At 39.5% G+C, this 17,442-nt stretch overlaps 1 protein-coding gene across 1 annotated transcript in view; it reads right to left on the reverse strand.

Annotated features, from left to right (window-relative positions):
• The window catches only part of LOC126278986 (phosphopentomutase), a 140,423-nt gene that overhangs the window by 61,460 nt on the left and 61,521 nt on the right, over positions 1 to 17,442 (reverse strand). The window contains exons 6-7 of the mRNA XM_049979289.1: positions 17,044 to 17,234; positions 10,481 to 10,661 (exon numbers count right to left, since the gene is read on the reverse strand). Of these exons, the coding sequence (XP_049835246.1) occupies positions 10,481 to 10,661; positions 17,044 to 17,234 (372 nt within the window). The remainder of the gene's footprint in view (positions 1 to 10,480; positions 10,662 to 17,043; positions 17,235 to 17,442) is intronic.

Consider the following 17,442-nt stretch of genomic DNA (forward strand, 5'->3'; position numbering starts at 1 on the left):
GTTGCTACACCTGTAAAGGCTAGGAGGATAGTAACCTTCAAGCACATTTGCATCCCTCATCCCTTTTCTCTTGCATTTACCAGTATTAAGTGTATCTTTATGCAGTATTAATGCGATAAGAAGGGACAAAATGGATGAGCGTGGAGACCATGAACTCACCCCTACAGGGAGAATAGAAAAAAAAACCTTATATTTCAAAATTTTCATACCAAAATTAAGTGTAGAGAACATAAAACAGTATTTTCTCCAGACGACCTTGTAGCAGTGGATGTTAAGTGTAATGAACACTTTGTCTTCATTCTCATTCTCCTCCTCCTCCTCTTGTTTGGAAGTACTAACAAAAGTTCCTCCTCGCTTGAGTCCAATTCACTAACTAATCAGTTGGCAATATCTGCGGTATCGGACACCAGTGATCCAGGAGTGTTAATCACAATTACTGGTGACCGTCACTAGTGACTGTCACCACTGTCCCAGTGTGACATGGGCCTTACTGTAAGCTAGTTTATGTAGAATGTCAATTTCTATGAACAGCTGGACGGGATCGCCATGGATAGTTCACTTAGTCCATTGGCTGACAGTTTCTTCATGAGGCACTTGGAAAGACAAGCCCTGGACTTGGCATATTGAAAAACTAAGGTGATATACAGGTATGTCAGTGACACTTCCATTTATGAAGCTATGGAGAGGAACAGCTCAGTGGCTTCCTAAGAAATCTTAACAGTTTTTCATGCCAACAAAAAATTTATCATGGAGGTAGGAAACGACCAACAGCTGCCCTTTCTAAATGTGCTGGTTATGAGGAATGGTGAGAATCTGGGCCACAGCAGATGTCAAAAAACAACACACATGGACTAATACCTGTGAAATTATAACCTGAGCCAGGAAAGAGGAATTATAAATAATGCTTATAATGTGAACAAGATGAATTATAGTCCACAGAAATTTGGATGCAATATACAACACTTGATGAGCATCCTTTGCAGCAGTGGGTAATCCGCAAATGGCATAAGAAGCATCACAAATTCCTTACACTCAACAAAGTGAGAGAGAAGAAGAAATGTTGGATATGGTCTATCTACCATAGCTCCCCTGAGTGGCAGACAGAAACAGTCATCTATTGTGCAAACATGACGTGAAGGTTATTTACACGCCGACCAAAATATAAAAGAGAGTGTCAGATTGGCAAAGTGTAAAAACAAGCACGCACGTCCACACACACACACACACACACACACACACACACACACACACACACACAGAAATGCACACACTTGTTCTGCCTGATTACAGTAAACCAGCAATGCAACTTCATGGGGCTGGAATGTCACTCTAGTGAGTTTGTTCTGGCCACGGGCATTGAAAGTTCTGGCCAACTTGCAGAGTTGTGGAGGAGTAGAATGGGAGGAGAAAGGGGAGACAACAGTGTGGAGAACGTGAATATAAGATGAGTGAAATCACTGGATGGTCAACTCTATCCTTGTGTAGGGGTTGCACCTGCTTTTATTTCTTCATTTGTTGTCCTCTGTGTCAATGTACTGGCTGAAAAATGGGTTGTGTGGATTCCGACACTGACAAGTTTAAATGACGTAGCCGACTTATGCACAGTTACGTTTTACAGTACTTTAATTTCACTGTTCACAACCACCTAATAATACACAGTTATATGGCCAGTGTACTATTGTTTAACTTTTGATAAGCCTCATTAATAGTTAGCAGGCAAAACTATACATACCGCAACAATAGTTTCCTGTTGAACATCTACGAGCAGTAAAACCTAACCACAAAGTTCACAGTTCTTTAAGAATAATCAGGTACATATGGAGCAGATACTGCCACTGTTTTTACACACATCCTAATTGTTAAACACTTACTCCACAGTTAATTTGAAGCATTGTTGTTGTTCTAACCAGCACAGGTTGCTTTTCTGAAATTCAGCCATGACAAAAAATCAGGCCCTTATATATCATCACAATAATAGGTACTAAAACTACATATTGTTTAAAGTTGAATTTACAGAAATTACAATTAAAACTTAACTCATTAAATTAACTGAATACATTGAAAAATTGTCTTTTTAACAGTTTCTTCTACTACAAGGGTTAAGCTGAATTATTTGTTTAAATCATGAAATTAACAAATATCATTATGCAAACAATACTTTTGACAAAACTGTTAATTATTTTGGAATTAATTCAGGGCTGGTTTTGCTAACATGTTTTCGAATATAGCCAAATAGGTACTTTAAGATTACTAGCATTTCGTGTTCCAAATGTTTATAATCAGTGCAGAATTTACATTTGTTTATATGTCAACAATGGAATTTACGTTATGAAACAATTTCTGATTTCTCCCTATAATAAAATATACGAAGTAGTAATAGTCAAAATAAATTAGAGAATCAATTACATACATAAAACCAAGTGCAAAACTATATCTGGTGTTATATCCTTTAAAAACTGAGGGCCAACCTTTCTCTTTTATGAAAATGCAGATTATATTCATGTTTGCGAATGGTATACAGTTGAAAGTAACAAAATGAACGTAAAGAGGCAAATGGCAAAACAAGAGCAGAGTTAAAATTATCCCAGCTTGCTTTGTCACACTTGGCCACATTTTGGTGGTGGCCACTCATGTAAGCAGGCAACTGGTTGGTAGTTGTGGCTACATAAAATGCTATGCATAAATTACAGCACGGCACTGCCCTTTGTAGGACAGGATGCGCGAGAAGGGACTTGAGTAGTGTATTCTCTCAAGCCACTCCTCCAACGGGCATACACCGTGCACAACTCTACCTGCCTAACGCTAGAACAAGCTCAGCAGACCCGAATTGCTACCCCATGCACTCTCCCTCCCAGCCATCAGCCCACCTCCTTTTGCCCCTCAACCAACCCACCTGACATACCTCACCCCAATCGAGCTGCAGTGCTGTCACAATGTAGTCACAGCTTGGGGACTGTAACCATGCATGGATATATATGTGTACGTGTATTCCACAGCCCTGAAGGAGGATTCACCATTCATCCTCAGTCTTGCTTAAGAGTCTATTAATTTTCGGAGTCTCAACACTATGTTCATTAGAAATAACAGACATTGTAGTTAAGTTAGGTGCCTGATAATTAAAGTTAGTAACCAAGCCAGGAGAAAGAAAACTGGCGTTCTATGGATTGGAGTGTGGAATGTCAGATCCCTTAATCGGGCAAGTAGGTTAGAAAATTTATAAAGGGAAATGGATAGGTTAAACTTAGATATAGTGGGAATTAGTGAAGTTCAGTGGCAGGAGGAACAAGACTTTTGGTCAGGTGAATACAGGTTTACAAATACAAAATCAAATAGGGGTAACCCAGAAGTAGGTTCAATAATGAATAAAAAAATAGGAGTGTGGGTAAGCTACTACAAACAGCATAGTGAACACATTATTGTGGCCAAGATAGACACAAAGCCCATGCCCACTACAGTAGTACAAGTTTGTATGCCAACTAGCTCTGCAGATGATGAAGAAATTGATGAAATGTATGATGAGATAAAAGAAATTATTCAGGTAGTGAAGGGAGACGAAAATTTAATAGTCATGGGTGACTGGAATTCGTCAGTAGGAAAAGGGAGAGAAGGAAACATAGTAGGTGATTATGGATTGGGGCTAAGAAATGAAAGAGGAAGCTGTCTGGTAGAATTTTGCACAGAGCATAACTTAATCATAGCTAACACTTGGTTTAAGAATCATGAAAGAAGGTTGTATACATGGAAGAATCCTGGAGATACTAAAAGGTATCAGATAGATTATATAATGGTAAGACAGAGATTTAGGAACCAGGTTTTAAATTGTAAGACATTTCCAGGGGCAGATGTGGACTCTGACCACAATCTATTGGTTATGAACTGTAGATTAAAACTGAAGAAACTGCAAAAAAGTGGGAATTTAAGGAGATGGGGCCTGGATAAACGGACTAAACCAGAGGTTGTACAGAGTTTCAGGGAGAGCATAAGGGAACAATTGACAGGAATAGGGAAAACAATTACAGTAGAAGAATAATGGGTAGCTCTGAGGGATGAAGTAGTGAAGGCAGCAGAGGATCAAGTAGGACAAAAGACGAGGGCTAGGAGAAATCCCCAGTAACAGAAGAAATATTGAATTTAACTGATGAAAGGAGAAAATATAAAAATGCAGTAAATAGTAAATGAAGCAGGCAAACAGAAATACAAGCATCTCAAAAATGAGATTGACAGGAAGTGCAAAATGGCTAAGCAGGGATGGCTAGAGGACAAATGTAAGGATGTAAAGGCTTATCTAACTAGGGGCAAGATAGATACTGCCTACAAGAAAATTAGAGAGACCTTTGGAAAAAAGAGAGCCACTTGTATGAATATCAAGAGCTCAGATGGAAACCCAGTTCTAAGCAAAGAAGGGAAAGCACAAAGGTGGTAGGAGTATATAGAGGGTCTATACAAGGGCGATGTACTTGAGGACAACATTAAGGAAATGGAAGACGATGTAGATGAAGATGAATGGGAGATACGATACTGCGTGAAGAGTTTGAGAGAGCACTGAAAGACCTGAGTCGAAACAAGGCCCTGGGAGTAGACAACATTCCCTTAGAACTACTGATGGCCTTGGGAGAGCCAGTCATGACAAAACTCTACCATCTGGTGAGCAAAATGTATGAGACAGGCGAAATACCCTCAGACTTCAAGAAGAATACAATAATTCCAATCCCAAAGAAAGCAGGTGTTGACAGATGTGAAAATCACCGAACTATCAGTTTAATAAGTCACAGCTGCAAAATACTAACGCAAATTCTTTACAGATTAATGGAAAAACTAGTAGAAGCTGACCTCGGGAACGATCAGTTTGGATTCTGTATAAATGTTAGAACACGTGAGGCAAACTGACCTTACGACTTATGTTAGAAGAAAGATTAAGGAAAGGCAAACCTATGTTTCTAGCATTTGTAGACATAGAGAAAGCTTTTGACAATGTTTACTAGAATACTCTCTTTCAAATTCTAAAGGTGGCAGAGGTAAAATACGGGGAGCGTAAGGCTATTTACAATTTGTACAGAAACCAGATGGCAGTTATAAGAGTCGAGGGGCATGAAAGGGAAGCTGCAGTTGGGAAGGGAGTGATGTTATTCAATCTGTATAATGAGCAAGCAGTGAAGGAAACAAAAGAAAAATTCAGAGTAGGTATTAAAATCCATGGAGAAGAAATAAAAACTTTGAAGTTCGCCGATGACATTGTAATTCTGTCAGAGACAGAATGGACAGTGTCTTGAAAGGAGGGTATAAGATGAATATCAAAAAAAGCAGAACGAGGATAATGGAATGTAGGTTAATTAAGTCGAGGGAATTAGATTAGGAAATGAGACACTTAAAATAGTGAAGAACTTTTGCTATTTGGGGAGCAAAATAACTGATGATGGTCGAAGTAGAGAAGATATAAAACGTAGACTGCAACGGCAAGGAAAGCGTTTCTGAAGAAGAGAAATTTGTTAACATCGAGTTAGATTGAACTGTCAGGAAGTCGTTTCTGAAGGTATTTGTATGGAGTGTAGCCATGAATTGAAGTGAAATGTGGAGAATAAATAGTTTGGACAAGAAGAGAATAGAAGCTTTCGAAATGTGGTGCTACAGAAGAAGGCTGAAGATTAGATGGGTAGATCACATTACTAATAAGGAGGTATTGAATAGAATTGGGGAGAAGAGGAGTTTGTGGCACAACTTGACAAGAAGAAGGGACCGGTTGGTAGGACATGTTCTAAGGCATCAGGGGATCACAAATTTAGCATTGGAGGGCAGCATGGGGGGTAAAAATCTTAGAGGGAGACCAAGAGATGAATACACTAAGCTGATTCAGAAGGATGTAGGTTGCAGTAAGTACAGGGAGATGAAGAAGCTTGCATAGGATAGAGTAGCACGATGAGCTGCATCAAACCAGTCTCAGGACTGAAGACCACAGCAGCAGCAGCGGCAACAGCAACAGCAACAACAACAACAACAACAATCAAACCAGTAAGGGCCTTATGAGAAACATTATTTCTGATGGTGTGTTAAAAATTGTATGGTGGATTTGCACTATTCTTTGACTGGAACTATAAGTGGTTATAAGTACATAACTGTGATGTTGTATGTGCTCTCCAAGTACATACCATATTTACCTGATTATAAGAAAAACATAGGGTCGTCCTATATTCGCAGATTAAACTATTGCTGCTCAGATCATAATATAATATATTAATATAGAGGTCATCTTACCATTTACAGATGTAGCTTTGTCTACAGGGGTTACATACAATTTTATTTTGAAAAATTCATTTGAGTAGGCTCAAGTTTTCCCAACACATTGAAGCACTTGATACAGTACTGATCTTGCTCAAACAATCCCGCAACATTTGACTTGCAGCACTATTGCAATGCGCAAAGGCATGCGAGAGAAACTAGTCACTATGACAAACTTATGCTCCACTTAAAAACTGACGATTCTGTGAAACACAGGAGGAAATAACATTAAATTCTATCAACTTAACAAACTTTTGTTGTACCTGAACAAATTTGCAAAATAAATTCTCGCACATGTATGGATATTGTATACTTAAAGCACATTTATATTTCTTTTTAAGTAAAGGTAACATTCAAAGACGAAAATCTTGTTCTTCAAAAAACATTGGTTGATTCTGAACCAAAGTCAGCATTCTGTTTTGTTGTGAGAAATTGTAATGATTCACCAAATGAGATGAAGAGGAGAAATTCAGTCACTGTTCTTGTATTAGACTCAGGGAAAAATGTTGCCAGTTTTTAATTAGCTTTAGAGCAAGATGGTGACATTCACATGAAAAGAGCAAGAAAATTAATCCAGGATTAAATGTCTAACAAACGAAAAAAGTCTATATAAACCAACTGCAAATGTTATCACAAGAGTAAATCCTTTGTGGAGATAGTACCACATATGACCTGAACTCTAGACGATATTGCCATCCACGTTTCATTATTGCTCAAGCACAGCACTATGGAAGGGTTGGAGGGGAACAGTGACACCAGTTTGACTGAGACCAATGATGACTGCAGGTGAGGAGTGGCGAGAGGGCAGCAAATTTCATTGTGTTGCTACCCATAGGACTCTACACTGCAATTTGGCTGTTTATGAACATATATCATGTTTTAACTGGAGTTTGAGTGAATGCATTTGTACTCAGTATCAAACTGACTTTACAACTGGACAAGTACTCAACTACAGCATAAAATTCTGCACGAGATGCTGAAAGTCTAGATTGGAGCCAGTACTGACACTGTGAGGTATGATGGGAATGATAGGGAGTGTGTCAGTTGCTGGTTTTACGCAGCTTAAGAGAGAGTGGCGGGCAGATGGTATATTTGGAAGCAAGAGATACTGTTAACATTCTCACATCAATACAGAAGCACAATTCGCTGTTTTTTCCCACGTCCCACCTTAACCACAATCACAGAAATTGCAGCATATTTGGAAAAAATAGCCAAATTTTTGTGACAATAAAGATATAAATTTCACAGCTGTCCTGTTTGGACAGGATAATGATTAAAAATAAATATACTAGAGACGACAGGCTAAGTACACAAAAAAGGGAGTAAAGATAAAAATTGATGTTAACAATTCCTATTTGTCTATTTTATTACTCCTTGTATATTAAAATGTGGACAATAAATAAATGGCCTAAGTTTAGAACAGGTGTAATGTTATTTGCTAGCAGTACCTTATGTCAGTATAAGTTTGTGCTTTTGATTAGACAGAATATGTTAAAAAAATTTATCAAAGGGCATCTTAATAAAAAAAAGGGGGGGGTCACTTTTATTCAGGGTCATCTTATACTTGGATAAACATGGTAAAGTTGTATAAACTAAATAAGGCTGCAGCAAAGGATGAAAACAGTCCACTTCATTGAGATGGGAGGGGTGGTCTGTGCAGATATTGATGCCCAATTCGCTTCGACGTCTTGGAAGAACAGAATGGGCAGTCAGGTTGTAAGGAATATATATATCGAACCATCAATGGATTCAGGACACATGTGGAGGAAATGAAACTTCTCATACATGAAAGAATTTTCTTCCTTTGTTTACAAGACAGAAAAATACTCACACACCTGTACTTGGAAGCTACAGCTTTCACAGAAAAGATTATCTTACTGGTGAAAGGACAAAGGGTGACAGTGTTCCTCAATGAGACATATCAGTTCTATCCTGTAACTTTAACCCTAACACTGCAAGCAGTCACGAGATTCTCGACCATGTCAACCTCACAGTGTGCCCTGTATATCTCCCACCACACGAGATTGTTGATGGTAAGATCCTCAAACAATTTACTGCTGAGCTCCTTTGTCATCTTCTCCTTTTCACAGATCTTAATGCTTGTGGTGTGCTACGGGGCTCCACCAGGATTTGTTCCGGGAGGTTGATCGATAGAGAGCCTCACACAAACTGTCAACAACATATTGATTAACACACATCACGCTTGGGTTTCTTTGCAGCCATAAACCTCTCATTCTGCTGCTCACCTGCTCAGTGTGAAATGTATTATGACCTGCACAGAAGTGACCACTTACTTATCTAGATTCACCTGTTACATGGAGCATATCCCAAAAGAAGTCTGCCAAGATCACTGACTGGACACTTTACAGCCAGATGGCTGATTTCAAACAACAATGAAAGCATACCCAATTGGGTGGATCAAATTACAGTTGTGGAGACGGCAAAATGGAGGAACTGTGTTAAGTGGCTAAGATTGACATGGCTCTAATTTTAAGATGAGGCATGGGAGAATAGATCCACATTCAGAATCGATTTCAGATATTTTCAGGTGGTATTTTCAACTGCCAATAGCGGCCTCATAAGATAAAGGATTTCTCCTAACAATATGGGGAAACAGAGCCCAGACAATGGTGAAATTTTAGAATCAACAAGACCCACCTTTCTGATACTAGTCAGCAACATAGGGAAACGGGGGCAGGGGTTTGCTGTGGTTTCCAGCACCAACTTTGAAAAATACGACTGCTCTTTCTCTCTGCTAGAGTAGAATTCCTGAGCCAACAACTATCCTTTTCATAATACAGTACTGAGTATATTTGTCAAAGAATTTCACTCTGATTTCTAAATTGTGAATACTCTGAGTTTCTTCCTTCATGTTGGAATGTCTAATCAGCAGGTACTCATTTGTTTTCCTCTGATTCTGACACATTTGCAGCCCCTTTTAGTCTAGTTTCTTGTCAATGTTTTACTAATACTTACTCTTCCTTGTTGTTTTATAGTGTGTGCGGCTACCATCAAAACGAATGTTGTCTATTTTATTCTTTTCCAAAATTCTGTTATGCAAGCTGTTGATAAAAATTTGATCAAGTGACTTACTCATGCTTCTATATATTTAGTCAGTTGCCAAAAATATGGTTAAAACCACCCCTAAAATTTACTTTATTGCAACATCTCCTTTGAAATGATTAACCTGAAAGGTTACGTACTTTTCATAGCTCTGTGACCTACGCATTGACACTTTGAATTCCTTCACGATGTAATTTTCTGTACAGGTTAAAAGGGGAAAATGATCTCATATTTTTTTCTTCACCAAATTGAAACTTCTTCCACAATTTTTCCTTGTCTTATATTTATCTACATGATAGAGTAACTTTTCATTCATTCTCCTTTGTGCATTCACTTCTCAATTACTCTCTCATTCTGCACCCCATCATAGCACCTCTCTTTGTTCTATATCATTTTCAATGGTTATGTTAGCTAATGCCAGCTCCACCTATCACATTATTGTTGTCAAACCTGCATTAAGTTCTGCTACTCTGTTAAGCACATCAAATAATCTTATGTTTGAATATTATTCTGTGTATCTCTGCCACAGAAGTCTCAATGCAGTGAACTGGCTGCTTACTTCATTAACTAATTACTTTTTTTATAACCTTATCAAATCTAACCTCGTCCTAGCCATAAAACTTTTTGTAAATGACTACCTATGGCTGTTAAATATTTTGAAAAAATAATATTTGTACCATCATAAGAACAACTGTAAGTTTATTCTCTTTTGAGTTTTGTTGCTACAATCATCTTCACAAGAGAGAAACAGTGTACATTAATGGATCAAAAATACATTTTCATCGAATATAACCCAACAAATGTAAACCATATATAACTGTCATAACAAACTGTCTGAACACAGTCCATATAAACATATTGTTCCTTGGCACAAATACAGTAATGTACACTAGCTGAATGATCCACTTGAAGTGTGGAGTTATCACTACATGCACTTTACTGTAATTGCATTATTATAATTTAGCTACTCTGCTTTAGGGTTTTAGCAAAATTTATACTTTGTATTGGTAATCAGGTTATCAGATAACTTCAATTAATGTGATTGGAATACTAGCAGATGGCATTACTATATTACACTGAATTATAAAAAAATCATTATTAATTAATAATTCATGAAACAGTAATTAAAAAAAGCTTACAGTACCACAAAATTATATCCTTCCACATTTGCCATGGACCTCAAAAATTTTGAAGAGACAGTGCTGGCCATCATATAAACATCTTTCATATCCGTCTCCGGAAAGCGTTTTCTGAAGCAAAAAAGGCTCCACCATCCTAACAAGGCACCTAACTCATTTCCAGTAAATACGTGCCACGCATCACCTCTGAAAATGAGACTGGATTCAAAATTCACATTCATGAAAATTTGCAAACTATGAACTTTTTGACACATTTACTTACTAATGTCAACATTCTTCACTTAATATTTAAAAATTAATAGTGCATTGTGGGTAGTGGTGATTTGCTTATGATAAGCATCAGATTTCTCATGTAACGTGAACACTATTAGACAAATATGAAAAAAATCTAGTTGGAATAAAAGGAACTGATCTTAGTCAGACAAGGACAGATAATATGGACGAAACATAAGATTAGGGCCACATGAACACACTTAGAGAACAATCAAGCTCAGCTGTTTAGCACTGCTTTGTTGTATGTGGGGCTCCAAAAAACAGTGATGGGCAGTTGAAGGGATGAGAAGGGGGAGCAGGATAGAGGGAGGCAGAATGACCTATCCCCCCCCCCCCCAAAAAAAATGTGGCATTAGAGGATGTATTGGAGGGTCAGATGCTAACTGTGTAGTTCAAAGAAACATGTTTGGGAGGAGAATCCAAATAGGGTAGATGGTGCAAAGGCCACTGTTATTCTCAGCACAATAATGGATGGTCAAACTTGCCTTGGCACAGCTGGCTGTTACCAATCATATGAATGGACAGCTTGTAACTGATCATGTCCATGTAAGACAATAAACACTAGTTGCATTCAAGTTGATATATGGTATGATAGGCTGTTGCAACTCATATGCCTGCCCACAAACAGAGATGGGCAAACAGCTGACATGTGGGCAGTCAGGGATGGACAAATGGCTCACTACAAATGGCAGAACAAAGTGGAAACATGGTGCACTAAAACCAAGTATCGGCACTTGCTGGTGCCCTTGACCCATGGGGCAGTTTTGGAACAACATGATACACAATGTGCCTGCTTTCAAGATAACCGTGCCTCTGAATAAGATATAATGCATCAGTGACAGAAACAAAGAACCCACCCAGACAGCTGCATGCATTAGCATGCTGCCTCTGGGGAGGCTCACAGGCCACAGATCGAACTCGCCTGGCTGACTAACAAGGGTTGGTGTGCCAGCCAGCTTGTGTGTAGTTTTTAGGTGGATTCACACATCCAACTGCGTGAATACTGGGCTGGTGCTACATCCCATCTCTGTCACACAATTTGCAAACACTCAGAAAACATTTGTACTATCACAAGACAACACGAGATGCAGACAGTTGAGGTACACAGATTCAGTCCTGGGAGATTGAAGGGAGGGGGAGAAGGAGGGGGGAGGTGGTAACAACAGGAAGGACATCAAGCCACCTTCTACAATTATCATTACCAAATCTGACAATTAACATACTGACCCTGCAAAGATATGGGATAAAGACTGTGTAAAAGAAGATGTGACAGAAACAGAGTAGGTCTGATCGACTCTTTTTTAAGAAATAAAGTCTGTCAACAACAACTGAAAATAAGTGTGGGTGAGTTGCAGTATATTTCTAAGCAACATGAAACCAAAATGAAAGTTAAAAGACCGATAAATAGATATTAGTTGCATATCTAAACTCCCTTAAAGTTAAAGAAACAAAGGAATTAGTAATTACTTTAAATGATATTAGTATATGACATTATCTACGCAATGGAATCACAATCTTTGATTTCTGAACCTTTCTTGCTCACCAACATCACCTTTTCCCTTTACATCCTCTTTCAAAATAAGTTTCAGTTACAAAGTGTTGCCTGGTTTGTGTTCAATTTTGTAGTTCCATACGGACAATAAGAATTAAAATAGTGAGCTCTCAGTATTTTTTCTATGGATATGACAGACAATAAGAATTAAAATAGTGAGCACTCAACATTTTTTTTAAAGGCATATGCTGTGATAATCCAAACACACTGCACAGAAGAATTAAATGTTCCAATTAGGAACACACGAAAACACAGCTGTACAAGAGACACTATTTATTGGGTCAAAGAGTGACACTAGCACGAATGCGATGAAAGTAGTTTACACGTCTCAAACACATTTAACAACTGAGGACCCGGAGGCCCAAGCATGTAGCTAAAAAGATGCTACCCATGTCAGTTGCTCCTGGTTTAATGCTACGTGTGCACGACAGACCTGGTTGTCCCTGGCTACCACATTGGGTAGTTGTAGGCACACTGTTTGAAGGCTATTGAGGCCCAACTTCTGTCCAGCAGGATACTACACTAACCCTCCCTTTTGGGGCGGAACAACCAGACACTGCTGTCTACAATGCTGTGACTGAAGATATGTTCATGACATCTGTGGTGAAGCTGGGGGCAGCAGCCACAGGCGCAAGAAGTTTCCGATCCACCAGGGCCAGTGTGTATGGATGAAAATGAGTGTGACAAGGGCACCCCAGCTGCCCACAGGTGGCTGCTGTACAGGACCAGTCACAGGGATATGAGCCATCTGGACTGCACGAAAGCGGCACCAGCATTGGCAGCGACAATGAAGGATGGAGAGGAGATGCTCTGGTGATGGATAACCGACTTCAGTCCCCACTGAGAGCAGTGGCTGCTCAGTGCAGTGGGAGGTGCTGGCACTGCCCACAGGAAGCAAACCCGCCGTCAATGCTGACAGAGCAAAGCTCGAACCTCCAGGGTAGGTGGGCACGATCAGGCCTGCTGGAAACCTGGAGGGCCAACAAAGAATGAAGTGCTAGGCTTACAGCCCAATGAAGAGGGTCATGCATCCATCCTGTGATGCAAATGCTTTCAGAGGCATGCCATGAGTCAACATTCAGTGCATATCATGAAGATAGCTGTGGACAATAACCAGGGTCTAGTGAGGATGCTGTATAAATGCCCTGGCCCAGACTGTTGTCTCAAATGTGAACAACGATGAAACCAGCACCGCTGGGGAAAGCACACCTGGCAACATTTGTGGCAGACGGGAGCTCAACAGGAATCTTGGCCGCAATTCGATGTCATTCTGTGAGAGCTTAAACAAAAATGTGAGAGCTGGGAAATCTTCTGTGTGCTTGAGCATCTGCATTTTAAATGTTCAGACTTCGGCATTTTACCTCGTTGTTAGACTGTGGATGGTAGGGAGGTGCCTTGACTTGGCATATACCATTCTGCGTACAAGAGTCCTTGAAAGACTGCACCACCAACTGATGACCATTGTCCAAAATGAGGATGCAAGGCAAGCCTGCTATGGAGAATATCTTTGACAGTCACATCTGCTGTTGCAGACGGGCAACAAATGACATAAGGGAGATTAGACAAAAAAAAATTCAACTGACAATAACCAGAAGGGCCAAGGTGGATTATTTCCCAAGACTGTATAGGGGCCAGCTGTAGCAAAAAAACAGTGCTCTGCATTGCCGACTGAGTGTAACAGTTGCGGCAGACAGCAAAAAGATGTTCCACCTCTAGGTCAATGCACGGCCAAAGCAAATGGCAGCGTGCCACCAGTTTCATGCAAGAGATCCCCACTGACCTCGATGTAATAAGCAGAGAACCTACCACCACAGAGCTGCTGGAACCACGAAGCAAGAAGTAAATCCTGTCAATAGCAGAATAATGCCATCCAAGAGGAATAGGCAATGGCGCTATGCTTATAAATTATGAAACGGGTCTGACACCCGGCACGATGGACGGTCAGGCTACCCATGTCGTATCATTTGTACAACCTGCTGGAGTACCGGATCTATCGCCACAGCAGAGGTAATATGGAAGCAGGTGATGGGATGGGGAAGCCATACACTGTGTGCCTCTTCTCCATAACCAGCTGAAAACAAAGCAGTTTATCCTGGATGAACAAAGGGTCAGGGCTCATGGAGAGCCAGGACAGAGGATCCACATTTGCATGCTGTGATGTATGATGAAAATGGCTTTCATAATTGGCCTGGAACAAGAACAGTACCCGGCGTTGAAGATAATGAATGAGTGGCTTTGTCCAGTAAGGACACCAGTGAGCTTAACAGGGAAACCAAGTACTTATGGTTGATAATTAAATTAAATTATGCAGCGTACAAGAACACATGAAAATGTTTAAGGGCTAGACAACAGCAAGAGCATGTTTCCCCAACTGACACTAACGTTACTGAGCCAAGTTGACTGTTTTTTATGCAAAGGCAATAGGTTGCTTGCAGCCACCTGAATGGTGATGGGCCAGAGCCATCCCCAAGCTGTACTGGGACCTATCCGGGACTAGGACTAGATGCTTACCAGATTGAAATGTTGCATGACACAACACGGAATGAAGACTATCCTTAAGTTGCAGATAAGTACACTCAAAGGCTGCAGACCAAACAAAAGGAGCAAGTTTCTGAAGCAACACATACAAGGGGTGGGCAAAGTAGTTGTTCCATATTTCTAGATTTCCAGAAGGCTTTCGACACTATACCGTAGAAGTGGCTTGTAGTGAAATTGTGTGCTTATGGAATATGACCTCAATTATGCAACTGGATTTATTATTTCCTGTCAGAGAGGTCAAGTTCGTAGTAACTGATGGAAATTCATCGAGTAAAACAGAAGTGATTTCTGGCATTCCCAATATAGTGTTATAGGCCCTTTGCTGACTGTTATATACATAAATGATTTAGGAGATATCTGACCAGCTGTCTTAGGTTGTTTGCAGATGATGCTATTATTTATTGTCTAGTAAAGTCATCAGAAGATCAAAGCAAACTGCAAAATGATTTAGAAAAAATATTTGTATGATGTAAAAATTGACAATTGACCCTAAATAATGAGAAGTGTGAGGTCATCCACATGGATGTTAAAGGGAATCCATTAAACCTTGGTTAAGATAAATCAGTCAAATCTAAAGGCCGTAAATTCAACTAAACACCAAGGAATTACAATTATCAACAACATAAATTAGAAAGAACACAGAGAAAATGTCGTGTGGATGGCAAACCAAGGACTGCGTTTTATTGGCAGGACACATATAAAATGTAACAGATCTATTAAAAAGACTACCTATACTACGCTTGTCTGTCCTATTTTTAGAGTACAGCTGTGCAGTGTGGGATCTTTACCGTACAGGATTAACAGAGTACATTGAGAAAGTTCAAAGTAGTGCAGCACATTTTGTATTATCACGAAATAGGGGGAGAGTGTTACTGACAATATATACAAGATTCGGAGAGAAAATCATTAAAACAAAGGCGATTTTCATTGAGGCAGAATCTCACAAAATTTCAATCATCAACTTTCTCCTCCGAATGAAAAAATATTTTGTTGGCGCTGACCTGCACAGGGAGAAACAATCATCATAATAAAATAAGGGAAATCAGACCTCACATGGAAAGATATAGGTGTTCGTTTTTTCCGTGCTCTGTTCAAGATTGGAATAATAGAGAAATATCGCGAAGGTGGTTCGATGAACCCTCTGCCAGGCACTTAAGTGTGATTTGCAGAGTATCTATGTAGATGTAGATGTAAATGTAGGTCTTGCAAAGTGGTAAATTGACACAGACTTCTTGGTGATATCCAGGAAAGGAACAAGGCATGACATAAAATGGGAAAAGTAAGCCCAAAAGCTGGAAAGTGTTGTTGCAGATGTTTCTCGTGTGTGTCCCAGTACTCAACAGACTCATCATATTTAGAAAACGGAGAACTACAGGGGCCATGGAGTGCAAAACAGACATGCCGAGGAGTATTCCGACTAGACAAAACAGAAGCCAACAATTGAAGTACCCGAGTTTGATTGTCCAGAACCCATGATTGGTAGTGAAAATCTGTGGTGAATGATTTTTGCTGGTCTACCAATTGATGTAAAATGTTCTGTGTAACACCGTCAGCCATTGTGAGAATAAACTGTGTACCATCCAGAGTAGAAATTTGCATGGAGAACAGGACCACAATCACCACCAATCGTGTTGTAATTAGGTATGAGTACAACACGACCTGTAGACTGAACACAACTTTATTCTATGGAAGCATTAACAACTTGAACATAGTATTTAAATAACATTCAGTGGAAACCAATTGTGTACACAAGGAGTTGTAGCAATAAACACAGAACTCAGGCCAAGTGTAGCTTGGCTCAGTTAGGCTTAAACAGACTGGGGCGCATGGTAGGCACTGTTGGTGATTATCCCCTCCTCCCTCTACACACACACACACACACACACACACACACACACACACACACACACACACACGTACGTCTGAAGACATTAATGTGATAGTTGTCTCGTGCATTAGCAGTGGCACAACTTATTCAGCTTTAATTTAACTTTGAATCAATGACTAAAGAAAGTTCAAAGTGGGGACAATAACAAATTAAAAAGGCTGGTCCAACATTTAGATAATGGTAATATTTACAACATAAATTACGTTTGGCTTGAATCAACATTATTAACATTAAGAGTGGAAGATGGTGACAGGCACAGAAAGATAGATACAGAAACTACTTTTATAATTTAAAGCCATGCAATTTAAAACAATTACCCAGAAGAAGACTTTTCAGCTACTGCCACTCTGTCAGCATCAGGATCATTGGCAATAATAATGGTACTTCCATTAGCCTCTGCTGTGGTGAAAGAAAGATTCAGAGCACTTTTTCCTTCCTCTGGGTTTGGAAATTTTACAGTGGGAAATTCTGGATCAGGTTCCTTTTGTTCTTCAACTGCTATAAATGGCTGCAGTAAGTGAACAAAGAGAAGTCAGGCATATTAGTATAGATTACTCAATGCATCTAAAAATAACTTACTTTCAACAAAACAAAACTTTGTGAGCTGATATATGAACTCATTTCAGCAGCAACTGAAATAATAAGAACAAGAAACAGAGAGAGAGAGAGAGAGAGAGAGAGAGAGAGAGAGAGAGAGAGAGAGAGAGACTGACCTG

This window comes from Schistocerca gregaria, chromosome 6 (assembly GCF_023897955.1).
Source record: "Schistocerca gregaria isolate iqSchGreg1 chromosome 6, iqSchGreg1.2, whole genome shotgun sequence".
In the NCBI taxonomy this organism is placed as follows: domain Eukaryota; kingdom Metazoa; phylum Arthropoda; class Insecta; order Orthoptera; family Acrididae; genus Schistocerca; species Schistocerca gregaria.